This window comes from Arachis hypogaea, chromosome 8 (assembly GCF_003086295.3).
Source record: "Arachis hypogaea cultivar Tifrunner chromosome 8, arahy.Tifrunner.gnm2.J5K5, whole genome shotgun sequence".
NCBI lineage: Eukaryota > Viridiplantae > Streptophyta > Magnoliopsida > Fabales > Fabaceae > Arachis > Arachis hypogaea.
Genome location: NC_092043.1, coordinates 39,397,726 through 39,419,284, shown reverse-complemented (window position 1 = coordinate 39,419,284; position 21,559 = coordinate 39,397,726). Strand labels below are relative to the sequence as shown.

Below are 21,559 nucleotides of genomic sequence, written 5' to 3'. Positions count from 1 at the left end.
GTATCTAAATCCTAAATTTTTATTGATTTTTTAATAAAATGCCCAAACTACCCACTGTTACCCCATTCTACCGTCACTCCCTCTCTTCTCACTTCTTCCTCTCTTCTCACTTCTTCCTCTCTCCTCACTTGCCCCTCTCTCAAAAACCCTCACAGAATCTTCTCCCTTTCACTCTAAGGTGACTAGAACACCTTCATCGCGCACCTGTGACCCAACCTGAGGAGAATATCACCGTGGCGCACCTGTTGCAGCCGAGGAGAACATCATCGTGGCGCGCCTGACCCAGCATATGAGAATACCATCGTCGCACGCCTGAGAAGAGAGAGGGGTCGCGGTGCTCTTGCATGCAGGAAGAGGGTTCGGTAAAGAGAAATCAAAGAAGAAAGGGAGGTGGCACTGTGGATGGAGGTTCTCCCATTGACGATGTTACAGCCGGCGAAAAAAATGTATATTTTTTTTAAATATTTTTTATTTCATTTTTCTTCTTTTCAGAAATTAATTTAGTTACTACTAAAATGATATTGTTCTATTTTTTTAAATCTGCTTCTATTTTTTATGAAGGCTGAAATTGAATTACAGAAGATCAGGTTTATGGCTACTTCTACTTCTGATGATTTGTTGGTTTTTTATGGTTGATGGCTGTTTCTACTTCTAGTTTTGTTAAAGTAAATTGAAATTGGATGAATGAATTTGAAAATTTTTATATGTTGAGTATTTTTTGGTGTTTTATTGATTTGGTTTGAGTATGGATTGTAAACTTATGAGTGAATCGGTTGAGGTCCAATCCTCCACCACCACCATTACCATTGATTTCTGTCTAGTTTGTTGTACGAGTAGTTTCGGACTCCATGACAAGGGTTGGTACAAATTGGGTTATGAAAGGTTGAAAAAGTGAGTTGAGGTATAGTATATAGTAGTTTAGGAATTTTATTAAAAAATCAATAAAAATTTAGGATTTGGATACTTTTGTCATACGAAATTCATCTTTCATGGGTACAATGTTAATTTCTGTAGTTTATGGGTACTTTTGTCAGCATTCGTAAACTTTATGGATACTTTTGGTAGTTTTTCCAATAATAAATTATAACTTAATATTTATCTCTATACAAAAAATAATATACTAAAATTTTATAAAAAATAAAATAAATTTATCAATTCAATAAAAACACATCAGAACTACTACTTTCCTCCTTTTTTTTTCTTCGACGTTCTTCTCCCTCACTCTCTTTGTTACTTCTTTTTTTTTTCCCTTAAAAAATAGACACTCTCTTCTTCACGTGGCTTAAGCCACTCCTTTTTTTTTAAATATAAGTTCTATTTAAATTGAGGATTTATCAACAAATATTAATCAAATTCTATAGTATAAAAATTTTAATATTATATTATAATTAAAATTGAACAGATCTAACTCAATCATAAAAAACAGTCTACGAAATAAGAAATATTTCATTTTTAAATTCTTCAAAACCCTATTTTTGATAGATGAGACACTGAAACATGTAATAATAGACAAAAACTCAATTAAGCATAAAAAGTTTACAAGCAACTAAGAATAGTAGAATTTTTCGATGTTAAAGGAGTGATAATGAAGCTAAGCATTGAAATGTTAGTATGTTATCCAATGTAATCAAATAAATATAAGTCACTTTTGCCAAAAGCTCAAGCGGATAGAAAAAAGCAGATGAATTTTTATATTTTTAATATGTTTCTATAAATAATTTTTTTTTAAATTTGTTTAAATTTTTTGTAAAATAAGTCTTTTTTTTATTTATCTTATGCTAATATTTTTTTTTGGGTGATAATAAAAATTGAACTTTAAATATTTCAATCATAAAAGCTCTTATATTATATTATATAATATTACTTCTCCTAAAAACTTAAACTAATAAAAAAAGACACATAAATAATTATATTTTTTATGATTTTTTTTTGTAAAAATCTCTTTCTGGATTTATGTAAATTTTTTACATAGATTTTTTTTTCCTTTTATTAGTTTTATGATATTTTTTATTTTAGAGTTAATGTTATTGAAAAAAAATCGAGATTCAGACAAAAATTTGTCTAACAGCTAAACTACCAAAATAAATTTTTTCATGGCCTATACAATTAAATGAGCAACACCAAAAATATTTTAAACAATAAATTCAATAGCAAAAATTAAAATATCAAACACCAAAATTTTTATCATAAAAAAATTAAAAAAAATAAAAAATTCATAAAGTCTAATTTAGTAAAATTTTTCATTATCAAAATAATAGATATATAATTAATTTTTTTAATAGTATTAGAATATTTCAATAATCAATAAAATATATCATCAAAACTTATAAAATCAACAAAAATCTTCTATAAAATGAGTATCTCAAATCTAACAAAAAATAAAATAAAATAATATAAATAATAAATTATATTTTAATATTTATTTTTATACCAAAATTAATATACTAACATTTTATAAGAATTAGAATAAATTTATTAACTCAATAAAAACACATTAAAACTATCACTTTTCCCTTTTTTTTCTTTTTTTTTTCACGTTCTTCGCTCTCACTCTCCGTTTTTTTTTCCTTTTTTTTCCTTAAAAGAATAGAAACTCTCTCTTTTTCACATTGCTTTAAGCCACTTCTTTTTTTTAATCTATGAAATAAGAGATATTTTAATTTTAAACTCTCCAAAATTTATGATTCTGAAAATTGAATTGGGCAGACAAAAAATCTATAAATTGTCTGACAAAAAATTGACTGAATCGATAGTTAACCGATGAATCAATAGAATCGTCCGATTTTTTAGAGAATTTTTAATTTGGAAATACACCTTTTAAAATGACTTCGTTTTGTCTATAAAAATTAAAAAAAAAAGAATAAGAAGAAAGGCTAAAGTGCTGAAGTCTAAACCCTAAATTACCAATTCACCATAGAAGGCATTCATCTCTCCTCTCTTCTCTGAGAACCATAGAAACCACCACCACCAATCGAGCAGCCCACCGCAGCACCGCAGCCACTGAAGCCCCGTCGAGTGTGGAAGCTCGGTGCCGTCTCAGGAGCTTGACGTCGTCTCCTTTATTCGAGCGCGCTCTCTGTGTTCACCGTGCCTTCGTCACCGTCTCCTCTGTTCGTGCTTCCCTCGCCGCCGTCAGGTAGGTTTTCTCCTTTTCTCCATTTTGTAGTATTTATTTATTTGTGTATTCTAGACTGAATTTTGCGTTGTTCATTCTTGTGATTACAAGTTCTGAGATTTCTGATTTCATATTCTAGTTACTTTTGGTGTCTTCGTTACAATGTTCATCACCCTTGTGATGTTATATTATATCTCCTGTGACTAGGAATCATTTAGTTTGGTTAATTACTTAATTCTGTTCATGGTTTTTGTTAGCTTAATTTTGAATTTTGTTTGCTGTGACTTTGAATCATTTTGTTTGTTTAATCTCTCTCTGTCTTCGCCGGCAGTTTCGTCTCTCACTGTTACCGTAAGCTCATTCTGTCATCGTCGTTCATCTCTCGCCATCACTCGCCATCTCTCGCCATCATTTTGAATTTTGTTTGCTGTGACTTGGAACCATTTTGTTTGTTGTGATATTGAACATTTTTCTCTGTTAGATACTTTAGTAGTTGATAATTATGACAAGCTAGAATTATCAGAGGGAGATAATGATCAACATTTCAATTTGAGGTAAAGGTTCTACATTTTGTATCTATGCCAAATTTGATGATCTTGTCCAATGACTTCAAGGATCTATGAAGCTATTATAATATTTGTTGGTTTTAAGATGCATCAATCTTGTAGTGCTTTTTGAATGGCTACTAACTATAGATTTAATTTAATTTTTGTTGCTGATGTGTATTTTGATTTAGAAATCAGAATTATGGAATTGTTGTCGGGATTTGTTGCTAATTTTCTAATTATGGTATTGAAATGATGTTGTCGTTAATTATGGAAATTGTTGCTGATTTTCTTAGTTTTGATTATTAGTACTTTTGTTAAGTTGAAAATTTGATTGTTGATTTTTTTTTTGTTGGCAGAATATTATGTGTGTTATTTAGGTGTGTCTTGATTTATTTTAGTTATAAATTTTGATGTTTAAAATTGTTTATAAATTTTTATTGATAAATTATGTATAATTTATGATGTGAAATTGAAAATTTTTTAAATTTATTAGTTTATAAATTATTTATTTAAATATTTAAAATTATATATTAAATTTTAAATAATTTTATTTAATATTTAATTAAATTGATTGAATCCTAATTAAATTCCGGTCAAATTATTAAATCAATAAATCAGTTATTTTATTGATTTATTGATTGGTTTGATTCTTACAACCTTGCCAAAATCTTATTTTTAATAGGACGAGACCTGTAATAATAGACAAAAACTTAATTAAACATAAAATATTTAAAAACAAATAAGAATAATAGAATTTTTTGATGTCGAAAAAGCGATAATAAAACTAAACATTAAAATGTGTGTACGTCATCTAATGTAATCGAATTTTGCCAACTCAAAATATGTGACTATCTACTTTAACTATTATTGACCACCGCTTCATTGAACAATACTATTCCTTACTGCGCCGTTTACTATCTACGTGTGTATTCTTATATGTGTATATTATTCACAATTATTATTAGAACCGAATTGAATCCAGAATTCAAATTGGAGTTTGTTGCTGCAAGCCTGCAAGGTTTTCGAATATCAAGAAGGGATTGACTAATTCAGTAACTACCAAAAAAGACTCTGTTGTCATGTTACATCATTCAAGGCATATTTTATGTTGATAAGATAAGATCATATCTGCATGCTGAGGACTGAGGAGTGGAAATTAAATATATTAATGGAGCATATGCATGTGTTTGTTAGTGATCTTAGCCATATATTCTACTTACGTTTCTCTCTTGTTCAACTACATACATATATATATATATATATATATATATATATATATATCTCACTCATTGATCACCCAGTAAGTTCGTTTCTTCACTACACATATATAGCATATTAATATATAAGTGAATCAGTACAAAAACGAACGGTAATAATGGAAAAGAAAATGGCTGGATTCTGCGCATCTTTTTTCTCGTTCTCTTTCTTGCTCGTATGTGTCATCATCACTTTTTATGAGTTATTTATTATTTCTATTTCTTTTTTTATATATATAATTTCAAAAATATTATTTATACACTAAAATTAACTATCAATATATTTATATATAAATATATATTAATTAATTTATTTTTAATATATATTTTATATTAAAAATCAACAGATAATCTGAAAAATTTTTTGCAATAGATTTTTTTCTTTACGTTTAAAATGTTTAAATAAGCTGAAAGTCGATTTTTTTTAGCAGAAACTCATGAAAAAATCTGCGATTTACACGTCAAAACTCGGAGTTTATTTTTCAAAATACTCCGAGCAAGATTTTATTAGTCGGGCTTACAAAAAGATTATTTTGCAAAATTAATAAAGAAATGTACAAACTGCCAAAAACATGGTCCATTAATACATGTATCAGTCGAGCTTTTACATAATTCCGAAATAAGTTGACCTTTTTACTAATGGAGAATTGATATTCTTGGTCCTTTTTTTTATTGCACTAGGTCAGATCAAATTTTTTGTAGTTGCTATTAATTATTTCTCTAAATGAATTGAAACACAACCATTAGCTAAAATCACATCTCAAAAAATGATTTCATTTGTTTAGAAATATATTATTTGTAGATTTTGTATGCCTCAACATATTATCACTGACAATGATTGTCAATATGGCAATCATAATTTCACCTATTTTTTACAGAAGTTTAAGATCCATCAACATTTTTTTTCGGTTGAACATCCATAGACTAACGGATTAGCTAAAACAACAAATAAAGTCGTCTTGTACGCTTTAAGGAAAAAATTGGATGATGCTAAAGGTCTTTGCGCCAAATCAAATCCAAGAAATTCTTTGGGAATACAACACTACTATACATTCTACCACCAAGAAAACTACTTTTCGCTTGGTTTAATTTATACGTCTGAGGCCATGATCCCTCTAGAAATTTCTCAATCATCATTGCGCACTCAACTCATCAATCACCATAAAAACTCAGAAGCTCGATAGACTTAGATTCTATCGAAAAATTTGAGATATAGTTACTCTTTGGCACCAAGCAATGCAGCACAATATAGCTCGACGATATAAGCAAAAAGTCCATCCCTGATCATTTCAAGTAAACGATCTAGTGCTCAGAAAAATTGAACAAAGAAGATGACCTCTATCTCATGAGAAACTTGCAGTCAAATAGAAAGGTCCATTTCGAGTTCTTAAAGTCCTCGGAAATAGAGCATATCATATTCAATCTTTAGATGGTACAATTTTATCTAATACTTTCGTTATTTTTTCTTTAAATTTTTATTATAGTTAAAAGATAGGATATACTTGTACTCTTTTTCCTATTCACAATATTTTTTTCAAAAATAATTTTGTTTGGAAAAATTTTAATGAGACATCCACCTGTATCTTTGTAACCAAAGGTCTAGCAAACTTTGTACAATCTTATAAAACCGAATTATATACTAATTATTCATAGAACGATCTCTATATATCCGACCTATACTTATCAAAACAGATTACAAGGCATACGTCATCTTTATGTCTATCAAAATCAATATCCTATCAATGACATATTCAAAAGCAACAAAGTTTTATCCATTAATGATAAAACTTTTCAATTTGGTATAAAATCCAACCAAATTTTACTACTTCAATTTGCCAACTCATTAGTAATTATCAACCATCACAAATTAGGTGACCATGATTCCTTCATTCACCGAATTAACTTTTTCCAAAACATATCAAACATTCAATATCATCAAAATATTATCCATTAGTGATAAATTTATACAACCAAATTCTTATCAATCCAACGTACCAACCCATTTGCTCATCACGAAAATCAAATCATCACAAGATCGATGACCAAAGTTTACATTCATTAAACAAAATGAATGTCTTCAAAATACAACTTATCAAACATTCAAAAGCATTAAAATAAAGTATTATGCAAACACGAACTAACAATTATTCTGTGAAATTTTCGTTTCCTTCCTCATCATTATCATCATCATCCATAAGCATTCCATTGCACACTACTTTGCCTGGATCCATTTGGAAAAAATCATGGTCGGAACAAAAAATTTTGCTTGTGTCACTGCTCGTTCAAAACCTTTGACAAAGGCATTCAAAATCTCTGTCTCTCTACTTTTTCAAAATTCTTCCATTTCATAGTCACTTCAATCAATTAATCTTTCATGCTAGAAAGATCACCTTCTTTTTTCTTCAACAGTTTTGTATCTTTCTCATAAGAACTCTTAATCACCATTAGTTCCTCCTCTTTTTCTTTTGCAAAATTCTTTTTCAATTTATCTATAACTTTTTTCTTCAAATCCAAATCTTCTTTCAAGCCCTCCAAATCATTAGTCTTCTTTAACATCTTTTTATGTTTTTCTTCTTGACTTTGGCTAATGCTTCCTAATTGAAATCTGAGAACCTAGTCAAAACAAAATATGTTACACTCTACATTCATGAATATTATTTACTATATAAATATTAAAATATACCTGAAGAGATTGATCAACTCCAATATCACTAACGTCATTGACTAACATCACATCAGATGTTGATTGAAAAATCTCATCAGCAACGACCATAAAAGGGAAATTCCGATCCCAAACTGAAGATCCATCCCCTCCATTGGAAAAACCATACAATTTCTCTTGTTTATTCAAAAGCATTTAGCTCTTCTAAAGAAATCTCTTTACCTTTCACATATAAGTCGTCACCCATATCTTTGGTAATTAAGTCAGTTTTTTTCTTTTTAAACACAATGTTTTTTCTCTTCGGGGCTGATTGACTAATTTCGACCACTCTGTCTCTACTTGGGTTAGATGATGAACCTTCTTTTTCAACATTTTTTTATTTTTAAACGAGCTTTTTAAACTCGCTGCAAACACCCCCCGAATATTTTTCACCTACAAGAAACAAAAGAGAAAAAATATCAACATAACAATATACACCATAATTATAGACCATCTTAAAATTTTACCAAGATACTCCACCACTGAAACTTTGTTCTCCTCCCATAGGAGCAATTCAAAAACAGAAATTAAATTTTTTTATCAACTAATTTCACTAAATAATCAATTATGCATTCATTTTTTGTATTAATTTTTTCTGGATCCAACCAATAAAGAAAAAATTTCTTACCAATATGCTCATCCAAATAAAAGAAAAATTATTTGTCTACCGATTTTACCTTCAAAAATATTTTTTTAAAATCCTTAAAGGAAGATTTATACAGTTTAGACATTACAAAATTAGGAAAACTGTTCAAGTTAACACAGACCTCCTTCCAAACCCCTTTAGCCTGAAAAGGGGTAAAGAATAACTCCAACGAAGATTTCACTTCCAGAAATTCCATCAAAATCTCAAAACATCTTAAGAAAGCCCAACCGTTTGGGTGGAATTGAGACAGTGCAGAGTTTAACTGATTTAGCACATCATACTCAAATTTAGTAAAAGATAATTTGACTTAAAGTCCTTCCAAAATACAACTATATATGTAAAAAAAATTCAAAATCATTTTTTCTATAGAAAGCTTGATCAGCTCTACTGCATAGTAACAACTCAACCCGAACACTAGACCTCTCTCACTACTTTTGATTTGTCTATTTTCTCAACACTTTCACTATCTACGAACAAGGACTCTCGAATTTTCACATCCTCACTAACCTACTTATATGAGCCATTATCTTCTTTTTGTAACTCTTTCTATTTTTTCGTAGCCATCACTTTCAGAAAATATAGAAGAAGAAGAAGACATGGTAATCAAAGTGATAGAAAAAGATACTCACGTGTTTTACTCATGTTTTTATTTCTCTTATTTCCAAAGTCTTTTGATGATAGAAGTTGTCTTAATGATATCACCCTTTCAGAATTTTAAATAAATATCCCATCCAACATAATTGAACCGGTTCAGTTTTATTTTGAAATTCCATCCATCGTTTCTCTTTTTACTTAAACCAACGGCTCAGATGGCATTGGAAAATGAAACAGTAGTTATTTTTCATTCACTTGAACACACCCTTCGCCTTTTTAAAAATATTTTTGATAATTTTAACAAAGTATATTGAACTGAGAACTCCATATCTATAATTAAAAAACGCAAAATTATAACTCATTATTTAAAGTTCAATCTGCTTTAACAAAATATCACCAGGCCAAGCTTGAGAGTTATAATATGTTCGTTATAACTCGATTACATGTTATAACTTGGCTATAAACATTATAGATTGGTTATCAATGACAAATATCAAATTTATATCAAAATACTCTAAAATGTCTTTATTTTTCATTAAGGTAAATTAATCTTGTAAATGAATGTTGATACTTGTCCCAAATATAAAAAAAGGTAAGAAACCGATATGAACATTACAAAACGAATAATTAATGACCCATATACTAACTTGAATGTTGGAGTACCTTTTACAGGTATCTACTATCTATATTCTTTTGGTGTCAAAGCATAACTTATCCCGACTCATCGAAAACTAGAATATAAAAATAAAAAAACAATATATCACAATCAATCTTTATAAGGGAGAGGTTGTGAGTTTAATACCCACTTTCTTCACTACATACATAATTTTTACATACATATTATATAATATATTAGGGGTCATATTATATAATACATTATGGGTGCGAGTACGGGTTCAGGGTATATACCCACAGACAAATTCGCACCGCTCTCTACCCTACTCGTAGTAAGTCAATTGGCCTATCCTACTCGAACAAGTTGGTCCAGATTGGCGAGTCAGCCCTAATTGTATATCAAATTTATGATTTTTTTTATTGGTAGAAATTTCATCACTTCAATTTACAATTTAAGATGAGATAAAAAAATTTCTTAGTAGCAAATATTTACCTATTAAGCAGAAGAAATTCTTTATTTTCAATAAATAGCAAAATAAATTTTGATCTTATTTTTCTTTTTGAAAGAACAGACTATGAGAGTCAGTTACCCAGGTAATATGCATACTTAAATATCGTTATTTTATAACTAAATTTCGTCATGAAAGACCTATTATATCTCTAATATGTTTCTATAAACAAGAATCTCTTTTGGATTTGTTTGAATTTTTTGCATAAGTCTTCTTTTTTTTATTTATCTTATGCTAATATTTTTTTTTGGTGATAATAAAAATAAAACTTTAGACATTTCGATCATAAAAGCTCTGATACCATATCGTATGATACTACGTCTCCTAAAAGTTTAAACTAATAAAAGGAGACACATAAACAGTATATTTTTAAGATTTTTTTCTCGTAAAAAAATCTCTTTTTGAATTTGTGTAATTTTTTTGCATAGACTTTCTTTCTCTTTTTATTAGTTGAGTAAAGTATCATTTTTGTCCCCAATATTTGGGGTAAATCCTATTTGTATCCCTAACGTTTAAATCGTCCTATCAAAAGTTGAAACTAATTCCTACAACATTTACATAATTCACTTTTCTAGGGACATAATTGAATCTAAACACAAATAGTGGGTATAATATTAAAATCGAATACATCCAAGTGAGACCTAATTAAGAATGAATACATTCAAGTGAGAATAATTAAAAAATATAATCTGATTTGTTAGTATAATTGATAGTAGGATAATATTGAATCACTTTTATAAATGTCAGGGATACAAATAGGACGATTTAAATGTTAGAGACTCAAATAAGACTTACCCAAACGTTGGAGACAAAAACGATCCTTTACTCTTATTAGTTTTATGATATTTTTTACTTTAGAGTTAATATTGTTGAAAAAAATTGAGGTTCTGACAAAAACTTGTCTAATAATAGAATTACCAAAATAATTTTTTTTACCTATGCAATTAAATGGAAACACTAAACATATTTCAAACAGCAACTTCAATAGCAAAAATTAAAATATTAGACATCAGAATTTTTATCATGAAAAGATTCCTTAAAAAAGAATAAAAAATTCACAAAATCTAATCCAATAAAATCTTTTACTATTAAAATAATAAGTACACAATTAATCTTTTTAATAACATTAGGATATTTTAATAATCAATAAAATATATCATTAAAATTGATAGAATAATCAACATAAATCTTCTATAAAATATATGACTTAAAAAAATAATATAAATAATAAATTATATCTTAATATTTATTTTTACACTAAAAATAACATACTAAAATTTTATAAAAAATAAAATAAATTTATCAACTCAATAAAAAGTAAAAACACGTTAGAACTAATTAAGCTTGTTTGGATGCCATTATTTTAATGAAGAAAGATATTTTTTCAATAAAAAATATCTTTATTTATTTTTTAGCGTATTTAACAAATTTCTAATAGTAAAAGTAAAAGCACTAGAAAAAAAATATCTTTTTTAAAAAACTGTTATTTACATCTTTTTTAAAAGATTTTTTTTCTTTAAAAAAAGATATTTTTTATGTAATAAATAAACAAAAAAATATTTTTATATTGTTATATCCAAACATAATTGATAAATAAAAAGATCTTTTTGCATAAAATATTCAAAAAAAATTACTTTTATTTTTACTATTATTTTTTTTCTTCTTTTCTTCAACGTTGTTCTCTCTCACTCTCTCGTTTTTTTCCCCTTAAAAAATAGAGACTCTCTCTCTTCTTCACGTGGCTTTAAGCCATTTTTTTTAAATGTAATAAGTTCTATTTGAATAGAGAATTTATCAACAAATATTAATCAAATTCTATAGTATAAAAATTTTGATATTATATTATAATAAAAATTAGATAGATCTAACTCAATTATAAAAAATAGTTTATAAAATGATAGATATTTCAATTTTAAACTCTCTAAAACCTTATTTTTAATAGGTGTAATCTGTAATAATAGACAAAAACTCAATTAAGGATAAGAAATTTACAAGCAACCAAAAATAATAAAACTTTTCGATGTCAAAGGAGTGATAGTGAAGTTAAACATTGAAATGTCCATACGAATTCAATGAAATCAAATTTTGCCAAATCAAGATACGTGACTATCTACCTTGATCATTGACCACCGCTTCATTGAACAATATTATTCCAAACTTGCTGCGCCGTTTCCATAGAATAATGCTTAACTTCTTGACTTCTTCCTCTTCATTCACTCCTGAGTGTGCATGCATGTATATACGTGTGTGTATGCTTATATGTACATTTACTATTCATAATTATTATTAGCACCGAATTGAATCCAGAATTCAAATTGGAGTTTGTTGCTGCAAGCTAAGCCTGCAAGGTTTTCGAATATCAAAAAGCGATTGACTAATTCAGTACGTAACTACCAAAAAAGACTCTGTTGTCATGTTACATCATTCATGGCATATTTTATGTTGATAAGATAAGATCATATCTGCATGCTGAGGAGTGGAAATTAAATATATTAATGGAGCTGAGCATGTGTTTGTTAGTGATCTTAGCCATATATTCTACTTACGTTTCTCTCTTGTTCAACTATATATATATATATAGATCTCACTCATTGATCACCCAGTAAGTTTGTTTCTTCACTACACATATATAGCATATATAAGTGAATCAGTACAAAAACGAACGATAATAATGGAGAAGAAAATGGCTGGATTCTGCATCTTTTTCCTCGTTCTCTTTCTTGCTCGTATGTCATCATCACTTTTTCTTCCTTATTTATTCTCTCTATTTCGTTCCTTATATATATAATATCAAAAAATTATTTATATATTAAAATTAACCACCAAGATATATTTATATTTTTAACATATATTTTATATTTATAATTAATTTTAATATATATTTAATATAATTAATATAATATATTTTTTTATTTCTTTTAAAAATTAAATAATAAACTATCTTTCCTATCCATAAAGATTAAGAAAACTGACAAACTTATCTATAGATAATGAGCTAAACTAATACTTATTGGGAAAGAATTCTCCAAAAATGTTATGCTACTATAATATAAGATTGTTTTTGCATAACGGAATTGTTAAGTACTTGTTAGATTTTTTTTTTACTATTTACCATTTAGTAATTTATATGAATTATTAGTTTTTAATTAATTGTTATTTTTTAAAAAAATAAGTAAAAATAGTATTTCTCTTCTGCAATTATTCCATGATATTTTGAAAAATTCGATCATCTCATATAAATATATAGAGAAATAGGAATTTATTAGAAGTAGAATAGTTTTACGTTTAACACATTTTTATTAAGAGTCTCTTTTTAATTTTACATGATTTTTTTTTCATAATTTTTTCTCCTTTTATTGTTACTTTGTTGAAATTTTGTTGGGATTAATTAAAATTAAATAATTCTAAATTTTTAAATCATAAAAACTCTAATATCATACTATGATATTATTTAAAAAAATTGATAGAATAATATATATATATATATATATATTTAATGGTACAAAACTAATTTTGTTTATTTATGAATAAATTACCAAATAAAGGCTCTGAACTTTTAATAGTAGAATTTATAATTTATTTTATAAAATTATATAAATTTAAACTCATAAAAAAGTTTAAATTATATATTAATAAGATGGTAACGTATTTACTGTGATAAGCATGCAGAGGAATATGGCGTGGAGGGAAAGGTGTGTTTGAACCTAAGTGACAAATTCAAGGGACCGTGTTTGGGTACAAAGAACTGCGATCATCACTGCAGGGACATAGAGCACTTGCTCAGCGGAGTTTGCAGGGACGATTTCCGCTGCTGGTGCAACAGAAACTGTTAAAACGACTACTCCATCATCATCAAACCTCTAAAACCACCATATAATAATAATCATAATAATAATAATAATAATAAATGCTTAGCTTGCATTATATTGGATCCCCACGATGCGTTAGACGCATGCACCTAGCTAGCTACTTTACATATGCAAGAGCATGTACTCGATCTTCGTGCATAACAGATATGAGTTATGTACTTCTTATGTATGTCAAATAATAATAATAAATAAGTCTTGTTATAAGAATTTAATTCTGTTTAATTTTGATAGTACGTACATACGTCGCCGGTATAAAGAAGTTATCTAATTACATTAGTAAAATAATTTTTTTTTTATATTTACTGCATGCATATATAGTTATAAAATAAAAAAGAATAATTACAGAAAATATTTTATAATATATGTATATTAGAATTAAATTTCTATTAATTATAAATCATGATCATGAAATTAAACAAAATATCGTTGTCAATTTTGTTAAAGGAATCTTAGATTGCATGGCAAAAATCAGGATTTTGCTACGCTTTTGAAGAGTGGCAAAAAGTTAAAAAAGCATAGCGATAATTTTTTACTATGTTTTTTGAGTTACTTGCACATTTTTGAAAGGGTTACATTTGTAAGGGTGCCAGTTGTTTTATTGTCACGCTTTTTTTTGTCAGTATCAAAATTCTAAAAATCAGACCGATTATCAAACCGTTTTAGTAATTGATTTACTGATTTATTAGTCCAACTAGTCTAACCGTAATTTAACCGAAAAAATCGTTTTAAAATAAAATAATTTTTAAATTATAAATAAACAATCTAAAAAAATACAAATATCAAAATATTATTCAAACTTTAATGGCATTAGGTATATCATTTGATGACTAAGTTTAATTTTTATTATTGCATAATAACATAATACTTATAATTTATATGAAAAAATAAGATAGTAAATCAAAAACAAAACTTTTTTCCATATTCACTATTTAAAAACTCATATATCAAACTCAAACTAAGACAAATAAATTAATCTGAAAATTAAGATATTCATAATGCATAATATAACATAATTTGTGAAGCTACACACAAAGGTCAGTCTTGATACCCAAATAAAAGGATATTTATAGAACATTATTCGTATTTCTTAGTCCTAGTATAAACATCGTAAAATATAACAGTAAGACAGAACAATTATCTTATATAAAAATCACAACACAAAATAGCAATGAGAAAAAAGTAAAGAAAGATTTGAAATTCTATTTCTAATGAATCATAAAACTGTGTATGCGTTTGTATTGAAGGAATGATCATCGAAGCCGTTTCCAAAACAAGCTTAATCAGTATTTATACAAGAGGAAAAACTATAATACTAGACTAGCTTATATAACTGCATTCTATGCTAACTAATTCAGCGGCTAAATTGAAATCTTGATCAATTTTAATTATTGACTTGGTCTTCTCTCTATCAAGCAACATAGCAGAACACGCATCCTAATCAATAATCAATAAATCATTCAATTTAAGCACAATTAACTCACAAAACATACACAACAGCATATCACTATATATAAAAAAAAATAAGAAAACACAACAAAACAACACAGCAAAACAGCCATAGCTAATCAATAATCAATTAAATCATTTAATCTAAGAATAATTAAGTCATTAAGACAGTCACAATCTAAACACAATTGAGTCACAATAAAAAACAGCAAATTAACAAGATTAACCAGTGAACTAAAGCAACTAACTCAGCACAGTTTTAATAAAAATTAACCAGCAAAATAAATCAACTAATTATTCAATGATTCAATCCAAAACAAGAAAACAGAACATAATATAGCTAGATTCAATTTTCAATCTGAGTAGCATTAGCAGAATCCCAGAAAAAAAATGTTATGAGTAAAGAATGAAGAAAAGAGAAAAAAATTAAAAAAAAATAAAGCCATTGCCTTCGTTCTGAGCGGTCTGAGCAGAGGGCAGGAGTAGACAACGTCGATGGTAGAGAACAATGACTAGGAGCTAACAGTGGTTCTTTTTTGGAGAACGCTGACGGAACGAAGAGAGGAGCCCTTGACTACGACGGATGGTGTGGGTGGCTCACTCCTTGCAGCGATGATGCTAGAGTTTCCGTTTTTGTTTGGGGAGAAGGAAGGAGATAAAAGAAACCAGAGAAGGGGCTCTAGGGTTGGGAGGAGAGGCTTCTGTGCTTCACATGTGGTCCTGATTGCGACGGATAGCAGTGGAGGCTTACTTCTTGTGGCTTGCGGCGGTCAGGCTAGGGCTAGGGATTTACTGTTTTGGTTTGGTACTTTCAGAGGGGGGTGCACGAATGATTGGGGTCGTTTACTTAGAACCGGCCGGTTACCAGTCTAGTCCAACCGGCTTGTTCTTGACCGGTTCAACAGTTTTTGAACAGTTCTCTTAACCCACGGTTATAGACAGCGGACCGGATCGCTTTTATCGGTGATTTTCGGTTAAATTAGTTCGACCAACCGGTCCAATCTGATTTTTAGAATCATGGTCGGCACGCTTTTATTTATTGCCACACTTTTAAACGTAGCCATATGTGTAATCTTATAGCTACGTTTTTGAAGCATGCCAATAACCAAAAATACATCTATACTTTTAAAACGTGCCAATAGCTGAAGATATAACTATACTTTTAAAGCGTGGCAATAGTCGAAGATACGAATATGCTTTTAAAGCGCAGCTATATCGTTTTTAAATTAAAAAAAATCCTGGTATATCTTTATCAAATTAAGTTATATATATTCCTCTAAACGAAGTTTATACACACGCTTCCTTCTTATTAAGTACCAACTCCAATTAACTTCAGCTGTTATAAAAAATTACAATAAGAGCACATCATTCCATGCAAATTGCAAAACAAAGAACTAGAATATAAATCATTAATGCGTGCTTGTCCATCTATTCCATAATCATAGTCAAGCGACTTTAATATAATTTTTTTATTAAATAAGGCTGGGTTTAGTTTAGAGTATTAGTTAAAGTAATTTAGAGTTAAATTTATGTAAAGTATGTTAATTTAGAGTTAATTAGGATTTTAGGTTTATGTTAAGTAGTTAATTATGTAGATTTACAATTTAGAGTTTATTGAACTAGTTCAGAGTAACTAGTTTCATTTAATTTTTATAATTATTTTTACAAATTTTATTAATTTTAATAATTATTTTTAATTTTTACTAACTTCATTTATGTTTTAGGACTTTATTTTTGTTTGAACGTTGTGTAGTTTTGTAGACTTTTTATAGAATTTAATAGCATATTATTATATCTATACTTATATTGACATTTACATTAAATGTATTAAAATTTATACACACATAACTTTGAGGTCGCGCACAGAAGTCTCAGCGAACGAGGAACAATAGGAACGCTTCCATCGCATCCGTTGTGGATTCTGATATTATTTGGTATCAGACCGTATCCGAACCGCAAAAAAATAGCGGGATCATTCTTCCTCGGTAATTTTCGCACATCCATCTTCATGTTGACCACTAATTTTATAGATTTGCACGACGTAAATTTGAGTGAATAGGTCCATAGCCTAACCGAGAGCGTACAGGATCAGGATTACAAGTTCTATTTGACCGAGAAATACAAAGTTACAAAATTAACTTCTGTTAGCATTATCTCAATATAATAATAAAATTCTCATGAGAAGATATTTGAACTGAATTCACCTAAGAGTTCACTACTTGGGCCTGAAGTGGAGCATAGTCCATAAATGTTTACTGAAAAATGAAGAAATCCGTCCAAAAACACCTCTTTTTTTTTTGGGTATTTTACACCATACACCCATACACACTCACACATACCACTACTATTATGGGTTCTATAACCTTCTGGGCTTAGTCAGGATTCGAACCTTTGTGCAGCTTCTTGTGAGGCAGCAGATTCTACCACTAGCTCCAAGCCTCGGCTGCGTCCAAAAACACCTTAAAAGTGAAGGAACGGAACTATTATTGGGCCATAGATCAAGCCCATATAATAAGAATCCACTAGATAGCACCTTTTTCTCTAATCCCCGTTTTTTTAATTCCGAGTCATCAACTCACTAAACTCGTTCTTGACTCGACTCACCGCGACGCCAGAAGCTCGGAGGAACAGAAACGGAAACAATGTCGTCGAGAGACACCAACGGAGGCGCTCTGCCGACGAAGAAGCTGGCAAGCTTAGAGAGAGGCGAAGAAGACGATTCTCCACCATCGTCGAAGAGAGATTCCCAGAAAGCGCGGGAAGATTCGGAATCAGACTCGGAAACGGAGAGAAAGCACAAGAGCAGTTTGAGGAGGAAATCGCGACGAGATAGTTCGGATTCAGAGGATGAGAAATCGCGTAGGAGGAAGAGGAAGTCGCGGAGGAGGTACAGCAGCGACGAGAGCTCCGATTCCGGTTCGGATTCGGAGGAGGGAGAGTCGGAGAGTTCAGGTTCGGAGTATTCGGATTCGGAGTCGGAGAGCGAAGGAGAGAGGAGGGAGAGGAAGAGGAGAGAGAAGCGAAGGAGGAGAGAGAAGGAGGAAGAGCGAGAGAGGAGGAAGAGGAAGAGGGAGAAAGAGAAGAAGAGAAGGAAGAAGGAGAAGGAGGAGGAGAGAAGGAAGAAGGAGAAGCGGAAGATGAAGAAGAAAGAGAAGAAGGAGAGAGGGAAGAAAGGTGCAGTCACAAATTTGTGGGGAAAATATGGTGTCATAAGAGAAACTGATATGTGGTAAGTGATTTATTAAATTTTTTGGCATTTTTTTTCTTTTCTATCTCGTATTTCCTTGTTGATTAATTTGATTCGAAGATATGTATGAATTACTTAGGATGTATAGGATTGAATATGTAGTTACTGGGGTTGAAATTATATAAGGTTGTAGAAGATTGAAAAATGATGAATTCGAGCATTGATCATTGTTGGAGTTGGACTATTAGAATTTCTATATGAAGTTGTCAACAATGTGAGATTGGAGAATCGGTATAACTAATAGTAGCATTCATAGTTGTTCTATTGACTAGAAAATATTCTGAGATTATGGAGTGAACTGAAAGTAAACAATTCCACCAAAGAATTTCAGTGAACTATACTATATGTTTGTCATATGTGATCATGGTGAGCAAGCTGCCTATGCAATCATAAGAAAGATTAAAATGTGGCAGTAGTTTACTTCCTTCGTTTCAATAAATGTTGCTTTGGATATACCAATTTGTTTAAAGAGACATTTACTTTGAAACAGAGAGCATTGTTTAGGAGCACTATTAAGCCTGATAGCATGTTGAATTAATGTTAGTTTCATCCTTGAGAAAACTTGTTGAAGGTCTCTGGTTTGTGGAGTGATTATTAAAGTTAAGTAGATTTTGTTGAAGTAACATGCTTGCATTTTCAGTTGAATCTGCATTTAATAACTACACCTGATTTAGCTTGTATATGTTGTGAATTAAAGGGTCTCGTCTTCTCTTCTGTGAGTGATGTTATGAATATTACAGGACCAAACGACCAGAGTTCACTGCATGGTTGGCAGAAGTAAAGCAGGTAAATATTTCAGTCTACTTTCCATTTTATGCAACCTAATTCTTAAAAACATATATGATATCTTGTTGTCATGTTGTGTTTTTCTCATGATGTCAAAAATTATTCGGTTTCTTGGGAAATGTTTTCCAAATTCTTCTTCATGAGATATTGATCTTGTTTCCATTATAGCAGTGACATTGATAAAATTTTCATAACTATTTAGACTACGTATCTTTCTTGCCTGCCTATTGGACTTGGCTGCTGTCTTAATTTACACATAGGCATGGTCATATGGACCATACTATCACTATATTGTAATCCTTGCTGTTTCTTGACAGGTGAATCTTGAGAATCTGGCGAATTGGGAAGAAAAGCAGATGTTCAAACAGTAAGCACGTATACTTGCTACTCTGGAAGGGGGTGGGGGTAGGTAGAGAGAGAGAAAAGGAGGGGGGGGGGGAGTGGAAAAAGCACATAAACTTGCTTTGTGTTATAGAATTGTTTGGTTCAAGTGTTTACATTCGGTTCTTTGTTAATTTAATGTAAGACAATTTTTCAAATTCTGGTGTGCAGATTCATGGAGGATCACAACACAGCTACCTTCCCTTCCAAAAAGTAAGCTCATGCAGAGTTATACTTTTAACTCATTTAAATTTGAACAGGCCTCTGCATGCTTTTGTAGATAAGAAGTAATCTTTGCTCTTGAGTCTGCTAATTGTAAATTTGGGGATGTTTTTGTCCTTCAGTTACATTGTCATCTTCTTAAACTCCTCGTTCTGCAATGTTGACATGGATTTGAATGAATTTTTCTGTATACTTGTTGGGATTGACAACTGGTTCAATATTTATTGGCAGGTACTACAACCTCGATGCTTATTACAGGCGTCAAATGGAAAAGGATATGAAGAAAGGTATTAAGAAGGTCCGGGCATCAGAACGTACTGTTTTTAACGATGAAGAACAGCGCAGGTATGTGTCATCCTACATGTGGATTTTGTTATTGGCATTTTAAATTGATTCTATTTGTCTAAGCTTTTCCTCTAAACTTACACTGCACCTGGTTTTATTTGATTTATGAAGCGGAAAATTTTACTCTCATTGTTTTATGCATAGGATTTTCTCAATCTGTTTGTTTGACTTTGTCAACTGTTTTTCATTTGCACAAAATCAGAAAATCTACACCATCCAGGCATATAGTAGTTTATATGATTTAACATTAAATTCCTTTATTTTCATTATAGCATGATCATTTTTTCATTGCCACTGCAGGCAAGAATTGTTGCAAGCACGTGAAAAGCATAAGGAAGAGCAAGTGATTGCTTTGAAGCACTCTATGCAAAGTGGAATGGTTAGTTTTTACCAGATTGCTTTTTTATGTTGATGTGGCTCCTATTCTTAGATTACTTTGTTGATGTCAAGGTCCTTTTTTTCTCACACTTTCTGGGCTGTCATTTACAGGCACAGGCAATGAAAGAGCAAGCTCAACTGAGGGAGGAAATGGCATACCAATACAAGCTTGGTAACTTTGAGGTGAGAATCCCAAATCACACTTCTTTGGTTGGTTTTAATGGTTCTGCTTGTTTATTTGTAATTTTGTCACTATAGGCTGCTGCTGCTATCCAGAGAAGGTTGGATCCTGATGCTGCTTTGTAGTTGGATATAGCTTCCATGAATAAATATCGAGAAAAGAGCTTTCTGATCAAAGAATTTGGTGACAGTTTCATGGCGATCATGCCTTCATGACAAACATCAATGTAGATTATGAATTGTTATGGTTATCAGGTATGAGATATGCCTGGGAGGTGGGGATGGATTTTATTTGTTCCGAAAGTTTTGTTAAAGGCTCACTGTTTGTGACTCATTTTTGCTTACTGCTATTTAGAATTTTAGATACTAGAATTTTGTAGAGGTTCTGCTTTTTAGCATGAAGTTAAGGTGGAAAAATCATGTTGTCTTGAACCGTAGATCTAAGTATAATTTGGTTGAACGTATGAGAAATGAGATATTTTTCTATATCCTAAACCCTAAAGTTGAACGACCATATATCAAACTGAATTTTTGGCATTTTGTTTTAAGGGAAATGGAGATATATGTATATTTTCATTATTTTGAGGAAGATGGAGAATATTACTCTTTTACCGTAGATTGTTGTTGTCTTGTTGAAAGAGTGATGGTCCCCATGTGCATCCAACGATCTTAAATGGACCTCATACATTCCACACAGCTGACTATGATAAGACCATATTTA

General features: G+C 30.0%; 1 protein-coding gene and 1 long non-coding RNA gene across 2 annotated transcripts; one reads left to right on the top strand and one right to left on the bottom strand.

Moving 5' to 3' along the window:
• Nucleotides 1–6,851: 6,851 nt before the first annotated feature.
• Nucleotides 6,852–8,050, bottom strand: LOC112708437 (uncharacterized). Its single transcript, XR_011865038.1, has 2 exons — nt 7,603–8,050; nt 6,852–7,532 (listed from the first exon to the last, which is right to left on the bottom strand). It is a non-coding gene; the product is annotated as an uncharacterized lncRNA (long non-coding RNA).
• A 9,314-nt stretch (nt 8,051–17,364) lies between these two features.
• Nucleotides 17,365–21,326, top strand: LOC112707398 (uncharacterized). Its single transcript, XM_025759120.3, has 8 exons — nt 17,365–18,528; nt 19,287–19,332; nt 19,650–19,699; nt 19,885–19,926; nt 20,167–20,280; nt 20,581–20,659; nt 20,770–20,841; nt 20,917–21,326. Exons 1-8 carry the CDS (start codon nt 17,942–17,944, stop codon nt 20,962–20,964), a joined length of 1,038 nt encoding a protein of 345 aa, XP_025614905.1. The 5' UTR covers nt 17,365–17,941; the 3' UTR covers nt 20,965–21,326.
• Nucleotides 21,327–21,559: the final 233 nt, after the last annotated feature.

Bases quoted from the DNA above. Each gene is read 5' to 3' on its own strand.
- LOC112707398 (XM_025759120.3), top strand. From the start codon at position 17,942: ATGTCGTCGAGAGACACCAACGGAGGCGCTCTGCCGACGAAGAAGCTG. The intron at 19,927-20,166 runs GTAAGCTCATGC...ATTTATTGGCAG, and splicing joins GCTACCTTCCCTTCCAAAAA to GTACTACAACCTCGATGCTT. The intron at 20,281-20,580 runs GTATGTGTCATC...TTGCCACTGCAG, and splicing joins AACGATGAAGAACAGCGCAG to GCAAGAATTGTTGCAAGCAC.